The sequence below is a fragment of the Corvus hawaiiensis genome, chromosome 14 (assembly GCF_020740725.1).
Source record: "Corvus hawaiiensis isolate bCorHaw1 chromosome 14, bCorHaw1.pri.cur, whole genome shotgun sequence".
Classification (NCBI taxonomy): Eukaryota; Metazoa; Chordata; class Aves; order Passeriformes; family Corvidae; genus Corvus; species Corvus hawaiiensis.
The window spans coordinates 12,753,370-12,775,240 of NC_063226.1; the positions used below are offsets into that span (position 1 = coordinate 12,753,370).

The window sequence follows — 21,871 nt, forward strand, 5'->3', positions numbered from 1 at the left end:
CTATTTGCAAATATAAATTTGCCAGGTGTGTTTGTATTATTTATGTTAAAAGAAGATGAAGGTTGTAAGGAAGAGAACCTTGAAACTAAAACATGCCAGGATTGCCGCTGCTCCTGCAGTCTCTGTGTTGGCTGACCAGGCTGTTCTATGTTCCCTTTCTGCCTGGGGGAGCTGCACAAGAAGGGCTGGCAGGCTGGCCATGGGCAGTGCCTGGGACACTGCCTGCACTGCCACCTGCACAGGTGCACAGCTGCTCTGCTGCCCCCAGGGCACAGGGGTGGTAGCAGCCACTGAGACAGCCACCACCGTGGGACACTTCTGGTATCCCTGGAATCCCTGCAGCCCCTCTGGCAGGTGCCTGGGAGCCATGCAGTGCCCTGGGCAGCTCCCAGAAGGGCAGGAGATGTGGAAATGCCTACATGCATTAAGTGGGTTGTTGGAAAAGCAGGAGCGCCAGCTCAGCGTGCTTGGAGAAGGCCCCTTGAGCAGGCAGTGATAAAGTGGCTATCAGGGTGTTCTGGCTGCCAGCCCATGGGTGCCTGGCCCTGAGCCCCAGTGAGATTCCCTTCTTGGGCAGGATCCATGGTCCTGCACTCAGCTGAGGCTCAGCGCTCCCTGCCAGGAGCTGAGCTGCTGCACTCCCCACTCAGCTTCAGAGCCACCATCCTCATCTCAGGCTATCCGGTGTTTGCTGTTGCAGGGGAAGGTCAGGAAAATCCTGATTTCTTCTTTCAACTGTGTAAGGACCATTTCAGGCCCCACTTACATCCCTCTTTGTCCTGGTGCTGGGCAAACAAAGCCATACAGCCCCTCTTTAGCCAGGAGATGCTCTCTCTGGCTTGTTTTTCACACCCACCAACCAGCCAGCTCCTCTTGTAACTGGGATGTATTATTGTCTCTCTGATTTCCTGTTGTCAGTTGGGCTGATTTTAATTGGCTTGCATTTTCAGTTGTTTTTCAGTTCATCAGGAAGGATAATTAAAATAAAATCCTGCCCTCCATGCTCCTCTCTATTCACCGTAGCAACACCAGCTGAGCATGTTAATCTGAGGAGCAGTGCAGGCAGGGCTTACTCCCTGTGAAGTGTTTGGAGGCTGGTTGTTAAGCATTACATTATTCAAAATGCATTAAATTGTCCTGAATGAGGAGGAAACATGTCTCGATCATCAAGCTGATGGGCATTAGCAGTCTTCCACCACAAGTTTGCTAAATTTGAACTAGATTTAGCTACTGCCTGCCTCATTCCTATTCTGCAAGGAAAGCTGTGGACAAGGAACTGGCAAGGAGTAGGAGGCATAAATTTGAGGTACCCACAACTTGGACTGAAAGCCTTATATAAATCCTTGGGATTTCTAGACTTCAGAGAAATGCAGTTGGCATTACTGCCTTCTGTTGATGAAGCAGGAAAGTTTAACCGGTAGTCCAGGATACAAAATCTTGAGAGTCTGGAGGTGGCTTTGAGATCTGAGGGTGGCTTAAATGTTACTGCTGGGGAAGAGGGAGAAGGGGAAGTAACACATTTCTCAACATTTCCAGGTCTACAAAGCTTGTATGCTGAGCTAGAGGTTGTTAGGGTTTGCTCAGTCTCAAAACAGGGAAATCAGGAAAAAATATAGAGGGTTGGCAGGCAGTTAACCAGTGATTTTTTCAGCTTATTGCTAATATTTGTATTTGCTGTCTTTTAGGAAAATGGGAAACCAAATTTTGAATATTTGACGATTGAGTCACAAAAGGTTTTGTAGTTACTATTTGTATCCCTTGTTTGAGCATCTCTGTTGGCAGCCACTAGAATGTCATGGTCTCCTGTATCATAGACCTGCCATCGCCACTGTGAAAAACACACTCCTGCCTTTCTGAAAACTTGTAATAAGCAAATGTCAGCCCTTCCTGGCTGCAGTTAGTGTAAAAAACAATGCTGAGGGTTTGTGCGAAGAGGAGAGGCTCCTTTTGCCTCTGTTGGCCATGATGGATGAGCTGGGATTTCCCATCATCCCTCTGGCTCAGTAGCAGAGCAGCACACGGGTGGATAAACCCAGCACAGAGCAGAAGCCAAGGCTGGGATGGGCACACACCGTTGCTCATTCCAAGGATGCCAGCAATCAGTAGAATAAATGTCTGAGGTATGCTTCTCCCTCCCCAAATATTTTGTGGTTTGGTCTTTGATCAGGGGGCAATGTATCTCTCTCCAAGCTACCTTGACTTTTTTTATCTGTTAGCCTTAAACGGTGTCATTGTACCTCTAAGCCAGCTAAGCCCAAGGAGCTCAGTCTTGCCGACATGACTCTTCATTTCCCTCTTTTCGTCTCTCCCAGAGGTCAAAAATAGCTGTCTATGAGAAAATGTGGTCATATATGAAGTCGGCCGAGCCCTCAGTGTTCACCAAGACGACGGCGGATGGGGTGGCGAGAGTGCGGAAGTCCAAGGGGAAGTTTGCCTTCCTGCTGGAGTCCACGATGAACGAGTACATCGAGCAGCGCAAGCCCTGCGACACCATGAAAGTTGGAGGCAACCTGGATTCCAAGGGCTATGGTGTAGCAACCCCCAAAGGCTCAGCATTAAGGTGGGTGGAATAATATAACAATATCCATGTTGTTATAGTATTCCACCTACCCTGATGTATTGTGTTGTCATTTTCTTTCTTGTGGATTTTGAGGTAACTTAAAAGTTTAAAATCTTCAATATTCCATGGAGTTAAATAAGACGGTAAATTATGGTTTCATTTATTTAATGCATCCATTTTTTTGTGTTCTCTTCGTGTTGTTCTCTCTGATTGTTTGTTGCTGTTTTAATTTTACAGTTCAATGGCTTTTTCAATTTAAATGGTAAAAGCCAAGTTAACCTGCCATATGTGACGAATGTTAACTGCATGATGTGGTGTTCTTGTTACTTTTTTTCTCAAAGATGGTTTCCCCATCCCGCACACTTCAGTTTTGAGCAAATGTTATCCTCCATGCCACCTTCCAATATTTAACCCTGTATTTGCTGTACAGACATTTTGATAGCTCCACGTTCTGTGAAATTTTAGCCAATTTGTCCTCTTGTGCTCCTTTTTTTATACGTTACGATTTCCTAAGCATTTGTGCATTTTTTCTTACAAGTTATGTTTTATCGTTTCAAGAAATGCTGTTAACCTGGCAGTATTAAAACTGAATGAGCAAGGCCTCTTGGACAAATTGAAAAACAAATGGTGGTACGACAAAGGAGAGTGCGGCAGCGGGGGAGGTGACTCCAAGGTCAGCCTCAATGTCACCACAATCGGGTACCTTAGCAAAGAGTAATCGGCAAGGCTGTTATTTTGCTTCTCAAGAAAAAAAACCTCAAAAAAGAAAGCAGATGAAAACTATTTCACTAATTGTGGTGGGAAAAAAAAAGCAATTTTCTTACTCAGTAGCTCTTTCAAAGAAATGGTCTTATTTAATATCATCAACAGGTTTGTTCTAGCATGGAAACCTTATTTAACTAACAGATAGAAAGTCCAGTGTTGGTGGGACCTTCGCAGAGTAAATCAGTGAGGTAACTGTCAAGAAACCAATGATCACCTCTGGCCGCCATCCCAACCCCTGAGGGCAAGGCTTTGGTCTCATCCATGGTTTAGCTGCGATACAGAGTGGGGTTTATGAGGCTTTTTTTTGCCAGGACCAGCTGTGCCAGCACAGACCTGGAGGTGAAAGGACTCCTGCTTCCTTTGCCCTTTCGGGGAGGTTTTGGAAATTTTGCCTGGAGTATTCAAATATCACCTTTTGTACAGCACTGACCAGTCTTCTGCACTCTCCTATGCAGGAGCCCTGTATCTGTGTTTGACATGACTTTGGTACAGATAGGGACTCAAATCTGGCTCCTGTGGTAACCTTATCACTGCCTTCTGCTGAGCTGAGGCTCCTCCCAGCCTTCCAGGGAGCCTGTAGTGTACCTTCACAAAGTTGCTTCAATGAGCTCATGTGTTGGCAAAAGTTAGCCAGTGTGCTTTCCTCTTGCCAACTTTGCCCTGTAGGACTGGCAGTTTCTGCAATCTTTAACCCAGTGAGGATAAGCTGTAGCTAGAGTTGGCTGGGTACTCTTGGTCACCTTGGGTGCAGGAATTACCAAGAAAATTAATTTAAATGACACTGTTACACTGAAAAGTACTGAAATTCATTTTTGTAGTGACACTCTCCTACATCTAGTAAAACCAGTTCTTTAGGGAACAATAACTCCTAATTTCTCCTATAAAAATGCTTCAGATTTGGTCCAAAATCAATAATAACAGTAAACTGCAGTTTCGGACAATTACTGCAATGACTGCTGCATTCTATTAATAAGAGTTGCATACAGTTGGCTACATAGGAAATTGCTCAGCTCGTCATGTCTGCTGTTAGCAAAGCCGCTGTGTAATATTAAAGGAAGGAATAGCTCTCAAATTTGGGTTGATTCAATAGCTGGAGGTCTGCAGTGCTCAGCAGCGGCCTGGAGATGAGCACAAGCTTTTTTATGCTTTTTAGCTCTGCTGCTTATCCTTCACAGAACATTTTTATATGTCATACTTGCCCGTATATTAAAAGTTTAATATCCTCCTGGGATCCGGCAGCTCATTGTCTAATGCTGCCTTCCTGAAAGAAAACTCTTCATACAAACCAGCTTCAATGAACTTCATCGCTTCAAGTTCATTGAATTAAACCCAGCCAATAACACTTACAGCCCTAAGGAAACTAAAGAGGGCTTTTAAAATGGTCATAATTAGGGCAGGGCCATCCTTCTATTTTTGCTTGTACTGGAAGATGTTTTACAAAGAGCAATGCTGTCTATTTGTCAGGCAGTGTTGAGGGAGTGGAGTCTGGGATGCTGTGATGAGTTGGTACCCAGAGAAGTGGGAAGGGGTGCAAACACAATAATGTGTGTTTTGCTGGTTTAGTTCAAAGTGATGTCTTTCTGCAGTTTGTTGTAACATGCTGTGGTGAAGAACTTGTTTAAGCTATAGTCATCAGCTCTTGGGGCACAGCTCAGCTCTGGAAGTCCCCAGAGAGGAGAACATGGGGTGTAGAAGACCTCCCAGAGAAGACTAAGCTGAGGGAGGCGGGGAAGGGGTTAGTGGCCGTTTCTAGAGGTGATAAATCAAAGGGCTTTTTTGTTACAAAGTAGCTTTTCCTTTGAGGTAGTTCTGTAGGCGCTGAGTACTGCAGGTTGCAGTGCGGCGTCGCAGCAGACGGGCAGTGCCTTCCCAGCATACCCCCATCGCTGGCCAGGCCAGGCCCTGCCCCAGCCCATCAGGAGCCCCGCTGCCCTCTGGGGAAAGATGAGCTCTGGTGCTGCCCTCTGTGCACTACAGCTCCAAGAGTCTCGCTGGCCACTCTCTCCTCCCTGTCCTTCCACCAGAAGTTGCCCTCGTCATTTCATCCCATCTCTCCAGTTAATTGTTCATCTGAACACAGCTTCATTTGTAGAGCATTCAGAGGAGTCACTTCAAAACTGTTATTTTTTTCCGTTTTACCTTAAAGGAGGCAGCAACCGGAGGAATCAGGATGGCGTGGTGAAGGCGCCTGAAGTGGGGATAGCAGACCTTGCCCCCCATCTCATGGCTACCATTGCTCACTCGGGGCAGCTCTCTCTACTGGCTGAGCTGACAGACTCCTCTCTCAGCTTCCCCAGTAGAGACCCAGGCTTGGGAAATCACTGCCCCAAGTCCGCAATCAGCCTCCTCCTACCTCCTGCCAATGGGCTGTGTGTAGGTGTGAGTCATGTCAGACTGGTGGTGCCAGCTAAATTCCTCTGTGACTCTGATATTTTAGCTCACACTGAAAGCCAGAGGTAAGTATGAGCCTGTTTGCTTGTGCCAGTGCCCATCACTGTACTGCAAAGGACCCGGTCACCTCCGCTGTGCTCGTCCTCCCTCCGGTCTCGCATGTGGTGTGCCTGTGCTTGGAGAGGAATAATTCTGAGTTGTGAGTTCATCTCTTGTTACCGGATCTTCATTGCCACTGGAAAATTAAACAGTGACTTCCATTTTCACAAGGATTAATTTTGAGTCTTGCAGCAGGAAAAAGAAAGGGTATTCACTTGGCTTTCTGTGGGTTTTGAATCTGTTGGTTTACAGAGAGTGTAAGGTTAGGCCTGTGGGCATTCTGTGCTCCTGGGGTTCACTTGTAATTCAAGACTAAAGAGATTGTGCCATTTTAATGAGCTTGTTTTAAAGGCCTCAGCTGATGTGTTGTGTTTTCGGTGCTACCAGTCTGTGCCAGTGCTGGTGTGGAGCAGAGGGTGCCAGTGTGCTCTGTAGTGCCTTAGCTGTTGGTACTGCCTTGGCAAAGGGAATTACCCCATTTCGGTAGTGGTCCTTATTTAACGAGTCTGAAGGGGAACATGCTCCACCCATATGTAATTTTTCTGGGATGCATGTCAATACATGTGGGCTGACTTGGCTGGTGCAGACGTTCTGGCACATGCATCAAAACTTGTTCACTTAGTCCTCCTAACTGAGCATGAATTTAGTTTCATGGCAAAATTATCCTCCCTTCAAATGCTCTTATACCTGCAAGCTGAGTTCTCAATCGTGAGAGAATACAAAATAGCAGTTGTAAAAAAAACATATTACAGGAAATAAGTTGCAGTGTATTACAAATCTGGAAACTAATTATTTTGTTTATTATACAATCCTATAATCTTGGAGCTGAGTGATGGCTGAATAGGAATTTAACAAGAATTAGACAAAAGGGGATGTAGACAGCGGTCACAGGCTGAGTGACTTAAGTGAAACTAATTATTCAGTTGCATAAGAACAATTTTCTGCTAAGATAAATTTCTATAGTTCTGCAGTTGATAGATTTCTTGTATTCTTATACCTTCACGATAACATTTAATGACAACTAACATGGAAGGAGAATGTTTGAATGCAGCTTCTCACCAACTTCACATGCCAAGATTCCTTGCTAATGATTTGACTTAATTAATGTATTCTTTTTTAGGCTGATACCTCTTTTGGAGTACATCAGAGAAATGACATGCAATGTAATATTATTTCATTTTCCACTTTTTTTTAAATCATAGAATTACTTTTCCAGTGTGATAGTTGAGTTCTGCCCTCAGAGCTGTGCTCCATACAATATCCCATTCCCAAGCCCTTTGGAGCTGTGTGGCCAGTAGCAGATGGGATCTGTTCCCCCATGTCTGTGTGCTGTTTTGCTTTGATACATTTTCAGCACAGCCGTTAGCATTTGCAGCATAATTTTTTTAAGTGGCATATTTTTAGAAGAAATCTGTTATGCTTTATTTTAGATGATACCTGATGCCTAAAGAGCACCACTTCCAAACATGTCGTGCATAAAAGAGAACATTTGGAGAAATGGCTATCTTAAAAAGATGCAGCACGATTTATTTGAGCAATTTGTTTGAAATTATGTTCATCAGCATGAATTTCCTTGTAATCCATTCTATAGGCCTGGGTTATGAGCTGGAAAAAGATAAAATGACTGATCAGAGCCAGTGACAGTAACACAGAGTTAATTCATGCTCGGAGTTGGGAAAGTATTATGAAATTATTGTATTGTGCAAATTAGTGACAAAGCAAAATAATGCTTTAAAAGGAAGACACCAGAATAGCAGTTTAATTGACAGCTATTACTTTATAGCATATTAGGAAATAATACTGTGTGTGTTTTGTGCCAGTGATGAAGTCTTAATGCTCTAGGAGTTCATTGGAGCATCTCACTTAGAGCACTGCCAGGAAGGGCAGAGAGCCTGCTCTGGTTTGCAGAAATGACAGTGCTGTTGTGCAGATTGTTGAGGGTATTTTCCTGGAAATGGAACTGGGAGACTCAGTACAATAATTTGAATAGAGTAGGTTGCCTGTGCTGGGAAGGAGTTGGTGGAGCCTGAACCGGTGGTGTCCAAGAATTGGGAACTGTTTAGTTTTGCCAGTATAACCTTTAGCATCATGGAGACTGGCTTTGCTGCCTTGCCAAAGCCAACTCAAGACCTGACTGTGCAAGGAGACCTGTTTGTGCAGCATTAATTGTGACAGACGTAGGGCTTGTGCAGGGACACCATGTCATGCCTTTATGGCCACAAGAAATCTTAAAGAAAGACTTGTTAATTGCGCACTCCTTTTGATAATATTTGTGGTGCTTAACAGTTAATTTCCATAGATTGCTTGCATGAGTCATTTATCCTGCACTGTAAGTATCAGTATGGGGAAAGTCAAGGCAGAAGGCTCTGTGGTACTGGGAAAGGAAAAAAGGAAAACCAGCAGCTGAAAGTGGAGCTCCCAGCAGCAGGAGCAGGGCCCTTCCTTTGAACATCTCCCTGGGGGTCTGGGCTTGGTTGTTTCTCTTCAAGAGTAACTGCTGTCATTTACCATACAAAGGGAAAAGTAAATGCCCTTCTTCAAAGTGGCTCTAATGTTTCAGCAATGTGCCCACATGGACACAGGCGCTTGTGCTGTTCTGTGGAATTCTCTGTGCTCGCCGGCACTGTAACTGTGGGCTGAACGCCTCTAGCTTTTGTACACACGATATAGCTGTTCTTTGAATGTCTTGTGTAGCCTTTGGACTAAGCAGCACCTACCTGCAGCCTGCTGAGGAGCCAAGAGCAGGAGTCACAGAAGAAGCCATTTCAAGAGGAAAATAAAGACAAGGGGGAAAATGGATGTGTCTAGAGACAAGAGAAGGAGAAGGTGAGGGGATAGCCGGCATGCAAGGTAAGTTGAGTCTCTTGCTCGTACCCATCCAGGTTAGAAAGGACCCAAGCAATAACAGGAAAGGTCCATGCCGCTCTTTCAGATGATGTAGGTTTGAGTGTGATGTTGGGCACCTGCCCTCCTTTGCTCTTCCTGCCACTCTCTCACCATATCCATACCTCACGTGTCAGGTACTGCTGTGAATGAGCACAGTGACTTGTTATTGCTTGTACTTCCTAATCCAATTGGCGTGTATTATTGCATTAGCACTTGGCAGTTCTATTAAATTATAATCCTGTTAGTACAGAGTTTAATTTGTTTGAGCTACATTTATGAAACATGTAAATATACTTTCATTGAGACAGCTGCTGCTGCCAAACACAGGCTGCAAACTCTGCAAAGGGCAGAGGAACTTGCAGCCTCAGCTGGTAACACATCTGGCTCTGTAGAGGTGTGCACAGAGTGTGTATAGATGTTGCAATGACATCATATGCTCATTCAAACACCCTAATTTAAAATGTATACCTGGTGACCAAAGGAAAAACGCTTCAGATTCTTCAAGGATACACTGGATGCTCCAAACTGTAATGGCAGGTTACTCCTGCCCAATAATGGAGACTATAACAAAGTTCTGTTATGGAGAGCTATTGCAGTCACTGAGTGCTCAGTAGGAACTAAACCCATCCCCTGTCAGCTAGGGAGCTGCAGCCCCAGGATGCTCTTCACCAGCACTCAGGGCCCTGGGGCCTTGAGCAAAGGGAACTGCTTCTGGCTCTGCTGTTGAGGAAAAACAACATCCTCTGCCAGGGGATTTATTGCTCTGCCTCCAAGCACTACCCCAGCCATCAACATGCAGCATATTTCTTCGGTGGTTTGGGGATATATAGGGCTTGAAGTGCTGAGTTTTAATTTTCTAATTTTGCAAGCTCTTTGTCTTTTCAAACTACATGGCTTTCACTTTTATCCCTTCCTCTGCCCACCCATAAAGCATTTCAATCCCTCAAATGTTAAATCTTGGAGATGTGCAACTGCTGGTAACGCAGGACAGGGAAAAAGTGGTGTGGGTCTGAAATGGTAGCAAAGAGCAACCAAGGGCTCATTACTTAAAGAAGAAACACCTGGTGCTTTTTGCATTTTTTTCCTTGAATATTAAATGTTCAGTGTGGAATACCAAAGCTCACTTTTTGAGACAGAAGGTAGGAAACAGTGATTGACAAGAAGGAACAGGGATTGACCATATGGGTTTATGCCCGTATTTTCAGGGCTCTTCACTCCTGCTTGTGGTACCAGGGAACTGTAGTCTTTAAACAAACATAGTGGGTTTTTATAACAAGCCCATTTCCAAACAAAGTCTTCCCCATCCCTCACGTGTGGGTGTGTTGCAAAACATGAAGTCATGGCACAGAAATGTTGCTAAATTCGTAAATTGCAGCAGGCAGATGGATCTGATCTGAGCAAGAGCAGAGCCCTTGGACAATGCATTCACCCACAGGTTTTGCATCTATTCAGAAGTTATCTCAGTAACAAGATCTGACAAAAAGTCCATTCAATAGTTACAGATCAGGCTGGGATTTATACCGCTTGGGGGAATAAAGTGCCTTATTTGATTTAGATGGGTCTTTAACCTCAAGCGATGCCCTTTAGAGAGTAGTGCTGGATTTGGTGTATCTTCCTAGATTGTTTCTATCTTTATATTTTAATGATACCAAGATGGTTGTTAGTGAGATTTTTTTATGGTATCCTGTCAAATTAAGCAGAGAGCCTGGGCTTGATTTCTGCCTTTCTCAGTCCCTGCACAGTTGTGTACCTGTGCTGGCTGGCTCAGGGATGCAGCAGTGGCCACTTGCCTTTGGGCCCCCTCAGCTTCAGTCAACAGGACTGGAGGCCCCATTCAGCATCACCTCCCCTCCTTCTGCCAGCAGGGTGGGGTAAGGCTGGTGGTTCAGTGTGATGTGTGGCAGTGAGGGATTTCTCTGCTTGGCTGGATGCAGTGCCAGGCAGTAGTGCCATTGTTCAGGGTCACACCGAGTAGTTCAGTTGTCAGAGCAGGGTGCTGATAGCACCAAGGTTGAGGGTTCAATCCCTTTATGGGCCTTTCACTTAAGAGCTGGAATCAATGGTCCTTGTGGGTCCCTTCCAGCTCAGAATATTCTGTTATTCTGTAATCTCTATACTCTTCAGGTATTTGCCTCTTGGAGCTTGGTAAACCTGATTTGTCCCACATGTCTACAGCAAGCTGCCCTCTCTGCTTCCCCTGAGGTTAGTGGAGATCAGCCAGTGACACCAGCAGGAACAGTGTTTTCAGTAGTTTTACCCAAGAGGATTTTAGGAAGCATTTTGGATTTAGAAAATGCTTACACCTTATTCCACTTGCCTTTCTCTGACACTGTGAGGTGGATTTTAGAAACCCAAGTGTTTAACATCTGAACTCTTTGATGTTATAACGGTTTTGGTTGGGTTGTGCTGATGTCAGCAATCCCAGGGATGTTCCAGCCAGCAAGGACAGCTCTGGTCATAAGGAACAAAGGAAAACATTTCTTGCCGTAGAAGTGAGAGTGCTCTAAATATGTCAGATTCCTAAACTAAAAGGATTAGGCAAAACCAACAGGGATTATTTAATTATAAAACAAGGTTTTTTAAAAATAATAATAAAACAAGTAAAAAACCACTTTATAATGTACTAACCAAGACCTGGTACCACCATGGACTCTCGCCTCCTTCACATCACTGAGATTTGGACAGGAGGGTGATGAGCCATTTGTGGAGGTCGAGCCCTTGCTCTGACCATGGGGCTTGGCCAGGGCAGCATTCTCGTGCAGAGGCAGGATGTCACACTTCATTAGGAGAGACAATTTGCACTCTTAGGAAGGACAGATTTGCCAGAAGCCTCCTGTGGCTTTCTGTTGCTTTGATGGCACAAATTAGCAATATATCTGGCCTAGCTAGATACTAGACCAGATTTACAACTGTTTTATGCCATGCAGTGTGACACAGCTGAAGGCCAGGGTTGTCTTTGGCACTGTGATTTCGCGTTCTCCTGTGCACCCAAAGGGCCAGTACCAAGGTGCAGGGAGTCACGAACAGCCTTGCTGTAAGTGCTACATCCCAAGTGATGTGTGCCTGCATTTCCACAACACTTCTCCAACCAGAGGAATTTGTTGTCTGCTGTTGTACTGCTGGGAAAAATGAACAGGGGCCTGTTGGTGACCACACAGGATTGCGCATTGTGGTAGATGCAGCGTTAAGTACACAGGGCTGTTAGCAAAGGACAATTCTCCTGGTGACCATATTTGCTGTATGTTTGGAGCCAGCATCCATCTGCCTTTGTGAGAAGGATCCCTGCTGCCACTGGCCTTAAATTTCTTAGCTTCACCTCTAAATGAACTCTCTATTGCTGGGTGAGATCACCCACGTCCCTCTCCGTTGCTGCTGGGGACATGGATATCCTGGCCAAGTAGCACTGCAGAGGCCTGTGGAGCACTCCTGTGCAGGGACCACTCATGAGCAGTGAAGCTGCAGTGGTTGGAGTTCTTTCCCAGTGTTTGACATCTCCTGAGCCAGCTGGGCATCCCTCCCTGGCTGAAGTGCTGATCAGGTCTGCTGTAGCTTGTGCTCTGCTATCCTGAGCCTCAGCCCCAGGCACAAGTGAAGAAAGGATATTTTAAGGACCAGAGAAGAGCTCTCAATGCTGATCTTCCTTCAAGTTCATGTGTGATTTTTTTACCCTCTACCCCCAAAAAAGCTACATTTGGACTCTCAAGATGCTGCAAGCAACACTGCTGTGAAAATGCCACACCGTACCCTGTACACCACTCCACAGAAAATCAGGAACCAGCTGATGGTGGGAGAAGGAACACTTGAAACTGTAAAACCCAGGTAGTGAGAGGTGCCAGAGCAGCCCATGGTCAGTCCCACTGCCTGGGAGATTCAGTGCAGCCCATGCACTGCCCTCCCCATCCTGTGCCGCCCCAAGGAAGCCCTTTAGTTGGTGCTTTGAAGAGCCGTGCTTGTTACACCTTTACTTTGCAGCTTGCTTTTCTGAAAGATTGCATCTAAAAATTCTAAATGAATTCTGAGCAATGGTTCATCTGGTTTGAAGGAACAGTGTGCTGTCTGCCGAGTTCATTCACTCTCCTTGGCAGTGATTGGGTTCGGATATAACATTTATATTACATCCATTAGAGCATTGAATGGGATGTGAATTATCCAAAGCTGTTGCAATCATCACTTAAATCTTTATGGATTGCAAGTAATAAACATAACTACAGCGTTGCTGAGACTTCATGCCACTTGAACACCAGTTAGACAGAGCTGAAAAAAGCCTATAGATTATTGGGTGAGATGTTCAAGTCCTAAAGTGACTTCTGTTCCCAATTCTCAACTCTAGTGGTCACCAGCTCCTTGTATCGCCTGCTGCGACTTGTGAGGACCAACCCAAACACTGGCTACAAAGGCACTGGCATCTTTCCTGGAAAATGGCCCTTTCCTGGCAAGATCGCAATGTTCTTTTCATAAATTAACAGCACTTTTCCAAGAAACTGCTCAGACTCTTCACTGCAGTCCAAGTTTGTTCAGGAAAGGGTCCTGTTTGCTGCACTAGCACACAAACATGATGGCCCGTAACTGGAACCCAACTGCCAAAAGGAGCAGCCTGGCCTGCTTTTGCAGTCACATGTGGGACTGCAGCCTGCTGGGCATGTGTCTGGTAGAAGTCAGTGATGGCAGTAGGTGGAACATCTGGTTTGGGGTTATCTTCTTTAAATAGGTGCTGGTGAAATCATGACAAGTAACCTAAAAGGTCATTAATCAAGCACTAAAAACCTGTTATGATTTATAATTTGAGAGGGTCAGAAGTTCTACCTTCCCACTTTTGGGACTAATAAAGATCTACTTCTTGAATGATTAATTTACTTGTCTTCTACTTCAAGCTTGTTCTGGCCAGAAAGAAATATTGTAACACCACCAGTTTTCTCAATGGAGATAAAATTTACTGCAACTAACCTGAAACTGGGGCTTTGGTAAGAGGAGGCAAGGCAAAAAATCGCTCAGACAGGTAAGGCTGTCTCAAAGAGAGGAGGAGAGAACAAATGGCTTCTGAGTCATTGTGTTCCCTCTTTTCCGTATTAATTGCATGAATGGAAGACAGGTAATACTGCAATATAAATGTGATAAATGCTCTGCAAAGAGCATGTAGCAGCTCCATCTTCTGAGAAGGAGCATCTGCATGGTGAACATACTCATCTTGGAAACAATGCCATATTTTGTACAGGATCAACCTGCATGAAAAAGTGCTGTAGCAATTCCTGAATTTGAGGGAGAGGTGGCCCAAGTGTTTAAATTGAAACTGAAGCTTTGGGGACCCAGCTCAGGGGTGAGATTTTAATGATTTTGTTTTTCAAAAATCAGTTCACTCCATCAGTATCATCCTGTCATCTGGGACCACCAGCAACAAAGGGTGCAAAGGGCTTCCGTGGTTGGTGTCTTGCACCCAGACAGGCTGAAGTGCAGCAGGGAAGAGGCCCCAGGGCCACACAGCAAAAGGAAGAGGAGGTTCCCTTTGGGATGGTGCCATATTAAATTTGGAAAAAGACTGGCACAGCTTGTGTTCTAGCAGTAGCTGATGGCTGAAATGGGGAAGGTTATGCTGCCAGCACCTGAACGGAGTCTCCTAATAGGGTGGCAGAGAAATCAAACAGCTGAAACACCAATAAAACCCACTTCTGTCAAGGTATAAGATCATGTTTGTGGCAGCCTCTGTAAAGCCTATAAAATAGGTGGGCACTGATCTTACAGTAGCAGATGGTTTAATTTGCCTCTCAGGGTGGTACTATCCCATATGAGGCTCCTGGTATTGTTTCTCTAAACTCAAGTCTTCCAGTCATTTGTAGAAAAAATCTTAGCAGGGTTTGGTAGAGCTGCCCAAGAGAACCAAACTCACAGGTTTATGCCTGGATGATTCAGATATATTGGATGAAAAGCAAAAGCAAGGAAACAACAAAATCCCTCAGTTATGGGAAGGAAAAAAACCACTGCAACTGTCTGGACAAGAATACCATCCTGTGGCATCCAAAAATGCTAACATCCCAGTCCAAATGGCCTCACCTCGTTTTCTTGGCATACAGAGCACAACAAGAGAACACAAGCTCTCAAACCTCTGAACATTTTACTTTTATCAAAGCAACCAAACTAACAGAGAGGTCTGGAAATCACATAGGGGAGATGAAAAAGAATCCCATCATAAATTAAAGCATGGAAAAACAGTGGAATCCAGCTAAGAAAGGGCTGAGGACTTTACAGGATATCCCATACAGCCAAACAACAGCAACATGATTTTAAAAACCATCTGGAAAGCACAAAATTATCCCAAGAAAAAGACAAGGAAATAGAAGTCTTTTGAGACAGAGCCCCAGAAAATGAGAAAATTATCTTCTGAGCTGGACAGTGAAAGAAGTAGGTGGCTGGTGACACAGCCTTCCCATGGGACCCAGACAAGTCATTTAGTGTCTCCATTCCTCTGCCTCTCGGGCAATTTTTAAAATCCTCTCTCAGACAAGCAGTGCCAGGCCAAGCTACGAAAAATCCCCTTCCTAGACCCAGCAGCCATCACTCCTAGAAGAACCCTTCAATTCCCTCTACAACAACCAACAGAACACTTTGCAACTTGGTGGCTTTGGACTGGCTGGCACAGGCACAGCTCTGGCACTGGCACTGCCCAAGGGACACCATTGGGACTGGCTGGGTGTGAGCTGAGGGGTGACACAGAGGATTCATGTTCCATGGGCACTGCTGAGCACTCAGTGAAAAATGCCAGGATCCAGACATGGTTCTCCGCACTTCCATCAGGATCTCAGCCAAAGCCATGACTGACTCTGACTGTTAAATTGAACCAGGCTAGACAGCTACTCAGAGATGAGCAATTGGAAAATCTCAGCAGCCAGGCTCACTTTCCAATATATCTACTTATCTTGGGAATTTGGGAGTTGAGGAGTCTATCTCGCACCAGCTCATACTGCATTCATGAAGTGCTGGACCAGGGCTTCCAGAGGCATCATGCCTTCTCTCACCATAAAGTTGCTCAAATCCTGCTGTGAAGGAAGCAGCTCATGCATTAGGAGGTTTTGGGATTTATTTCCTGGAAGCAGGCGAAGTTGTTCCTTAGAACTTTGAAGAAACAAGCTGCATTTTGTGCTTCACAAATTGGTGCCTTTTCTTGCATGTTGAGAGGGTGTCCTCGCTCAGGTACAAGATGTTCCTCCCAGTGCCCTGCCTAGCAAAGTAGCTGAGCCAAGGGAGGCTGGGATCTTGCTCAGGCAAATCTCCAGGTCATCTGGAGGGGGGGGACAGGACAGGCCAAGGCAGGGAGGGACAGGCATCAGCTACTCTTTCATGTCTGACTTGCCTCCCCTGATCCCTCCATACACGACCTCACCCTCTGGTACCAGCCACCTGCTCAGCCCCTGTGCCAGGCAGGATGGGGACAGCCCCAGCACCAGAGCACCTTGGCATGGTGACAGCTCCACCAGCAAAGCCTGGGTGGGCCTGAAGCAAGGAGTGACTCCTTGGCACCTGTCTGCCCATCCCACTCAGCTCCTCATGCTAGGACAGATGGATGTACCAAATCACCTCTCTTCTACTCAGGCTGAGGGAATGTGGTACCTCACCTGGCAAACAGGGCTGTGACAAGTTATAATGAAAACCCCAGGTTAGGCAAATTCCCATCTGTTTAGTTAAGATAATTTTAGTTTACTACTTTGTCTTTTTTTTTTTTTGGCAGTTGCGTGTGCTCAATTAGCTGCAATCTTGGCTTAAAAAAAATAAAGCACCCTAATTAGCATATTCAGCCTTCTCATTTCCCAATACTGTATAATGTTGTGAAAGCTAATCTATAATGTATTGGATGTTATGCAAATTCTCAGTACTCCGTATGGGGTTTACAAAGGCAGGCAAATTAAAAATAGTGTTCAGAATAGGACTAGGGGGAGGGGAAAATTTGCACAATAAAATATGCAGGTAGGAGGAAAGGTGTTTATAACCTTCTTCCTATTGTTTGTGTATTCTCAGCTGCACAATGCTTTTCAAAGCAGAGAGATGTATTGCATAAAATCTCTCCAAATTGGATAGTTTTTAAATGAAATTTAAAATTAGAGTAGTGTTCTCTGAGTAATAATTCACCCTGCTCTCTGCTGGGGCTTGTAAGGGGAAGGTAAAGGCACTGAGCTTTCACTGCCTGGCATTGCAGGTATGCATGGCTGCTTGTAGCATGTTCATCTGGGGGTCACCAGGGGTCTCAACACAGCCCAGCTGCCCAAGAAGGTCCATGGTGGTGGCTTGGTCAGGACCTGGCCACTCTCCATCGGTGTAACTGAGTGGGGCAGGTGCGTTACCTCCACCCCCGGGGTGTTGGCAGTGTCTCGGAGCGTGCTTTGATCCCGTTAATATTTTACAGCCCTACCTGTAGGAAGATGCAGGCGTAGCTGCAGCACAGCTGGCTTTTTAGGATGCCGCTGGCTCCTGGTGGAGGAGCTCCGTGCCTGCTGCCAGCGCCGAGCCAGCAAACATCGTCTGTCTCATGCGGCTTGTCACCGCCACCCGTTGGCTGTGTCCAGCTGAGTGTGTACAGCCAGCCCTGATTGATACTTAATTAGATTACAGCTGCTGCTTAAAAATAGCCATTTTATATAAATAAAATCTTGGCTGGTGTCAAACTGAGTCCTGTGCAGGCCAGGAGTGAGTGGTGCTGCCTCTGCCTGGAGAGCCAGAAAGCTCTGCAGGCAGTGCTGGCAGTGCTGGCAGTGCTGCCACTGGGACCAGCGGTTCTCCCCACCTGGATGGCTTTTCCCTGCCCTTGCCTCCCTGCTGGCCTGGGTGACACTACATAGAGTCATGTCGGAGCAGCCTGTGGAGCGTTCAGCTCAGGAGCTCTTAAACACGATCATTTTTCTCATGATACCCCACAAGCTTCCTGGGCTTGGCTGCCACCCTCCTGCCAAAGAACACGAAGCATCTCCGAGGGCAGCACTTCCCAACATCAGCCACCAGCAGTCTCACAGCCATCTCAGAGGCAGCTTCTTGGCAGATGAGGGAAAAGGGCTTTTCTTTACCAGCTACTTCTTCCAGCATCTTGCCCTGCCCCAGGCAGGGCTCAGCCATTCCTGTTGCTCAGAGCTGTGAGCCCTCCCAGTCTGGGGATATTTCCCTAAATGCCGCTGTAGAATTTAGCTTCTAGTTAAGGTGTTTTGTATAGGTCCTGATGCTCTTTCTCCTGAGTCTCTTCTGCTCTGCAGAGAGTCAGGAACTTTGGGCAGGGGTGGGAGGAAGGCAGGGAGCAGCAAGAGCCAGACATGAGGCTGGCACTGGAGCAGACATGGGCTGAGCTCCTGTGTCTCCTCTGCTGACAGCAGGCCTGAATGGACCCAAAGCAGGCTGTGCATGTGTCTGCCTGGTGTTATCCCATGCAAAGTGCTGCATTGCTTAGGATAAGGACCCAGCCCTGTGCAGCTGTGGAGCAGGGATCGGAGCTGTTCAAGCAGGAGCAGGAACTGAAGGTGTCTCTTACACAGGGAGCCTGTCACATGGAAACAGGCGGGAAAAAAAACAGGACATCACACAAGGAGGAAGTGGAAATGACAAAACCCAACCGAGAGCTCCTCAGGTGCTGCTTTCCCACATGGGAGGGGCAGATGAGCTCAGTCCCCCTGGGCTGTGGGCTCTTGGCAGCATGAGTCAGCCATCTCCGTTTATCCAGCCAACATTTCCCACTCTGTGCACTTTCAGCCGGTGTTTCCATATTCCTTAATTTGCTTCATAGAGGTCTGCATTTGCTTATTTTCTGCTGCAGTTCCCTGGACTGGGGAGTTCGAGATGCAGCAGTTCTGGGGAGTGCAGCTGAGCATGATGCCTCCGAGCACAGCCCCTGCAGCGCCAGCCACAGGAGCTGGAGAAGCCACCTCCAGCAGGGAAGTGGCTGTGATGGCTGGCAAAACCTCCTCCATGGATCCAGCCTGGGGGTTTTTGCTTTGCAGATGTGCACAGAGACCCGCCAGGCACAGGGGCTGCCAGGGATCGGGGCCCACAAGCGTTGTTTGACCATGAGAAGCCACAGTGGCTGGTGTGGGGGCTTCCCTCTGTTAGTGCAATAGGGGGGTCCTGCTGGATCAAACCCACCCAAGTCCATAAAGCTACTGCAGGTGCCTGTGGTGCACCAAAGTGGGAGATTGGCCTTGCTTTGTTTCTACTGCCTTCATTTAACAGTGAGTGCCGATTACTCAAAGCGATATGGGCAGGACCTGGTAATGTAGAGATGCTCTAGCGTTAACTTAAGGGGATGATCCAGTTGCCTGCAGTGTAAATACTTTGTGGCCAGGAACCCTGCTTTATCGCTTTGTATAGTTTTAAAGTAGTTTAAAGATTGAATAACATAAAATAACATAATATAATGTTATTTATGTTATTTCCCACGTGAAGAACTCCTGTAAACCTTGCAGTATTGAAACTCAGTGAACAAGGCATCTTAGACAAGCTGAAAAACAAATGGTGGTACGATAAGGGTGAATGTGGAGCCAAGGACTCCGGAAGTAAGGTCAGTCGCTGAAGGTCTTTTTGTACTGATTAGCAATCACATTTTGACCCACTGTTTGTTTATACCAAGAATGACTTTCAAAAGTTGCTGTTTACGTTTTGAAGGTTGAAAGAAAAGAATAGAAAAAAATAAGTAATTCTCAGAACATGACAGCATTTTTCTTATATGCAGTAACAGACTGTAGTTGTAAGTATGTTTCTCTGTGTGAGTATTTTGCTAGAAAAACATGCTAAGAGAAGCCCCCAAAGTCTCCCAAGCTGATGTCTTCATTTAAATGTGCAAGTTTCAGCACAGTCACTGTCTATTGTTCAGGCCAGCATCTTTTCTTATTTTTATTGAAAAAAAAATTTTTGTTTCAAAATTATTACTTAGATTCTCTACATGTCAGTTTGGGAAACAGTCACATGCTTGCTAAGGGCACAAATTTTCAGGACAGACAGCTAATAAGGAAAAAATGCCTTTCCTGCCCTATTTGCAAATTCATTTTGAAATTGATTGGATTTAAAAAAAAAAAAAAAAAATCTAGAAATACTAATGGTGAATCATTACCTAAATATTGTATATTCCTTTTTATACTGCTTTGAACTATTTTGCTGCTGTACTGTCCTGTCATCCACCAGCCATGCTATGGAGCTGTCCAGCCTCATGCAGGACCACTGTAGACCCCAGGGGAGGTCCCACCTCTGAGGTGGATCGGCCCAGTAGCTGCACACTTAAATTGCAGGAAATATTTATTTACACCACTCAGTTAAAAGAATGATTTTTTTTTTAATTTTTTTTTAATGCTTATAGACCCATTGGGAAGAAAAACTCTGTAAAAGTGCTGGGCTTGTTGGAGTGAAGGACATTTTCAAAGGCACCAAGAGGAGGAGGAATCCAGCTCCAGCTGAAATCAGTCACAGTTGAGTGCCTAACTCCCCTGGTGCCTTTGGAAGTGCTCTCTGTAATCATTCGAACAGAAAACTATAATTTCAAAGCACCCTTTCAGTGTCAGAGGACAATTTCAAGTTCCAGCAAAGCCAATAATAAAATTTCATTGATTTCAGTAGGACTGGAAGTTACTTAGGGCACAACCCAGTAGCTGTTGTATCAGATAAATTTGGGATTATGGGGTATCTGAACACATGGCAGCTTCCAAAAGGAACTGTGATCAAAAAGAGGTATAAATGATTAAGATCTTTAGTTTAAATGGCAGATTGTTTGCTACAACCACGTGTATCCAAACTGCCTGTGAAACACACAGACACTTACAAGGTAGATCATATTTTACTCTGACTATATGCAAAATTTAGCTCTCCCTAGAGAGACTCATTAACCGAGCTCTGTCAGCAGTGTCTTCTCTGGGCACAGCCAAATTTCTTTAGCACCTGCCCATCAGGGCACACCCAGGCCACTGTGGTGTGTCAGCCCAATCTGGGCCGTGCCAACCAGGAGCTGTTCCTGCCCACAGCCTACCCACCCATGCAGCAGCAGAAGGGTTGCAGGTCTATTTAATCCCATTCCAGAACCCTCTTTTTTAAAATGCAAGCTTCTCCCCCATCTGACATGTATTGAAGGAAGATAAACCCTGACCAGTGATTTTTGTGTTACAATGTCAGGTTTCATTCAGTAACTCACTCTCCAGAAGGTGCTAGTTTAGCTCAGGGCTCTGCTACTTGACCTCTAAGTAACTGACCATCTTTCTAGGGTGGGTTTTTTTCCCTAACTGTTGAAATAAAAAGGTAGTTAAGTTTAGCAGCATCTCAAGAATTTTACCTACATTGACCAAACCCAAGTGTGTAGTGGTTTGGCTTTTTCTTTTTCTAGTTTTGTCATGGCCTGCTGTAAATTCTGCTGTTTTATGCAGCCACTGGCACAGCTTTCCCCCAGTGCCTTTGCTACCAGGGATGCTCGGCCATAGGCAACTTTGCTCTGGGACACCGAAGGCCTGGGGAAGTCAGTGTCCAAAATAACCTCATTGCCTTGGAGTCAGCCAGGGTTTCACCCACCACAGGGTGGAGGACAGAGCAGTCACTGTTGTGCAGCCCCAAGCTGCGGGGATGGGGGGTCAGCACTGGTCCGTGGGCTGGACACTGAATACCGTGGGTGTAGCTATTCCAGCTAGGGCTAATGCAAAGTAGCCTGTTGTCAGTCTGTCTGTCTGTCTGCCCCTCCCAGCAGAACTAACAGCATGGCTCGTTTCTCTTAGGACAAGACGAGCGCTCTGAGCCTGAGCAATGTTGCTGGCGTGTTCTATATCCTTGTGGGAGGCCTGGGGCTGGCCATGATGGTGGCACTGATCGAGTTCTGCTACAAGTCTCGGGCCGAGTCCAAGCGAATGAAACTCACCAAGAACACGCAGAACTTCAAACCCGCTCCCGCCACCAACACCCAGAATTACGCTACCTACAGGGAAGGCTACAACGTGTACGGCACAGAAAGTGTGAAAATCTAGGGGTACGGCTGCGGGCCGGGAACAAACCCTCTGGGTTTTCTTCTTTCTTTCCATTTTAGCTGTCTGTGCTATTCTGTTGTGTGCACCAGGGAGCTGCTGCAAGAGGCTTTTGAAGCACCGTCTTGTGGCAGTTTCTAAGTATCAGTCATTAAAATTTCTTTCCTGATCAGAAGCAGGATCAGAAAGGTACCATTCTGTTTTACACACTTCATGC

At 45.8% G+C, this 21,871-nt stretch overlaps 1 protein-coding gene across 5 annotated transcripts in view; it reads left to right on the top strand.

Moving 5' to 3' along the window:
* Window positions 1-21,871, top strand: part of GRIA3 (glutamate ionotropic receptor AMPA type subunit 3) — a 149,528-nt gene that overhangs the window by 124,864 nt on the left and 2,793 nt on the right. For 2 of the 5 annotated variants that reach the window (XM_048318370.1, XM_048318368.1), the window contains 3 exons: window positions 2,313-2,560; window positions 3,119-3,233; window positions 21,412-21,659. In XM_048318370.1, coding sequence (XP_048174327.1) covers window positions 2,313-2,560; window positions 3,119-3,233; window positions 21,412-21,657 — 609 coding nt within the window. In that variant the 3' untranslated portion in view covers window positions 21,658-21,659. Of the gene's footprint in view, window positions 1-2,312; window positions 2,561-3,118; window positions 3,234-19,108; window positions 19,224-21,411; window positions 21,660-21,871 lie in introns of those variants that run through there. The other 3 variants (XR_007206709.1, XM_048318371.1, XM_048318367.1) reach the window with 3 other exon arrangements.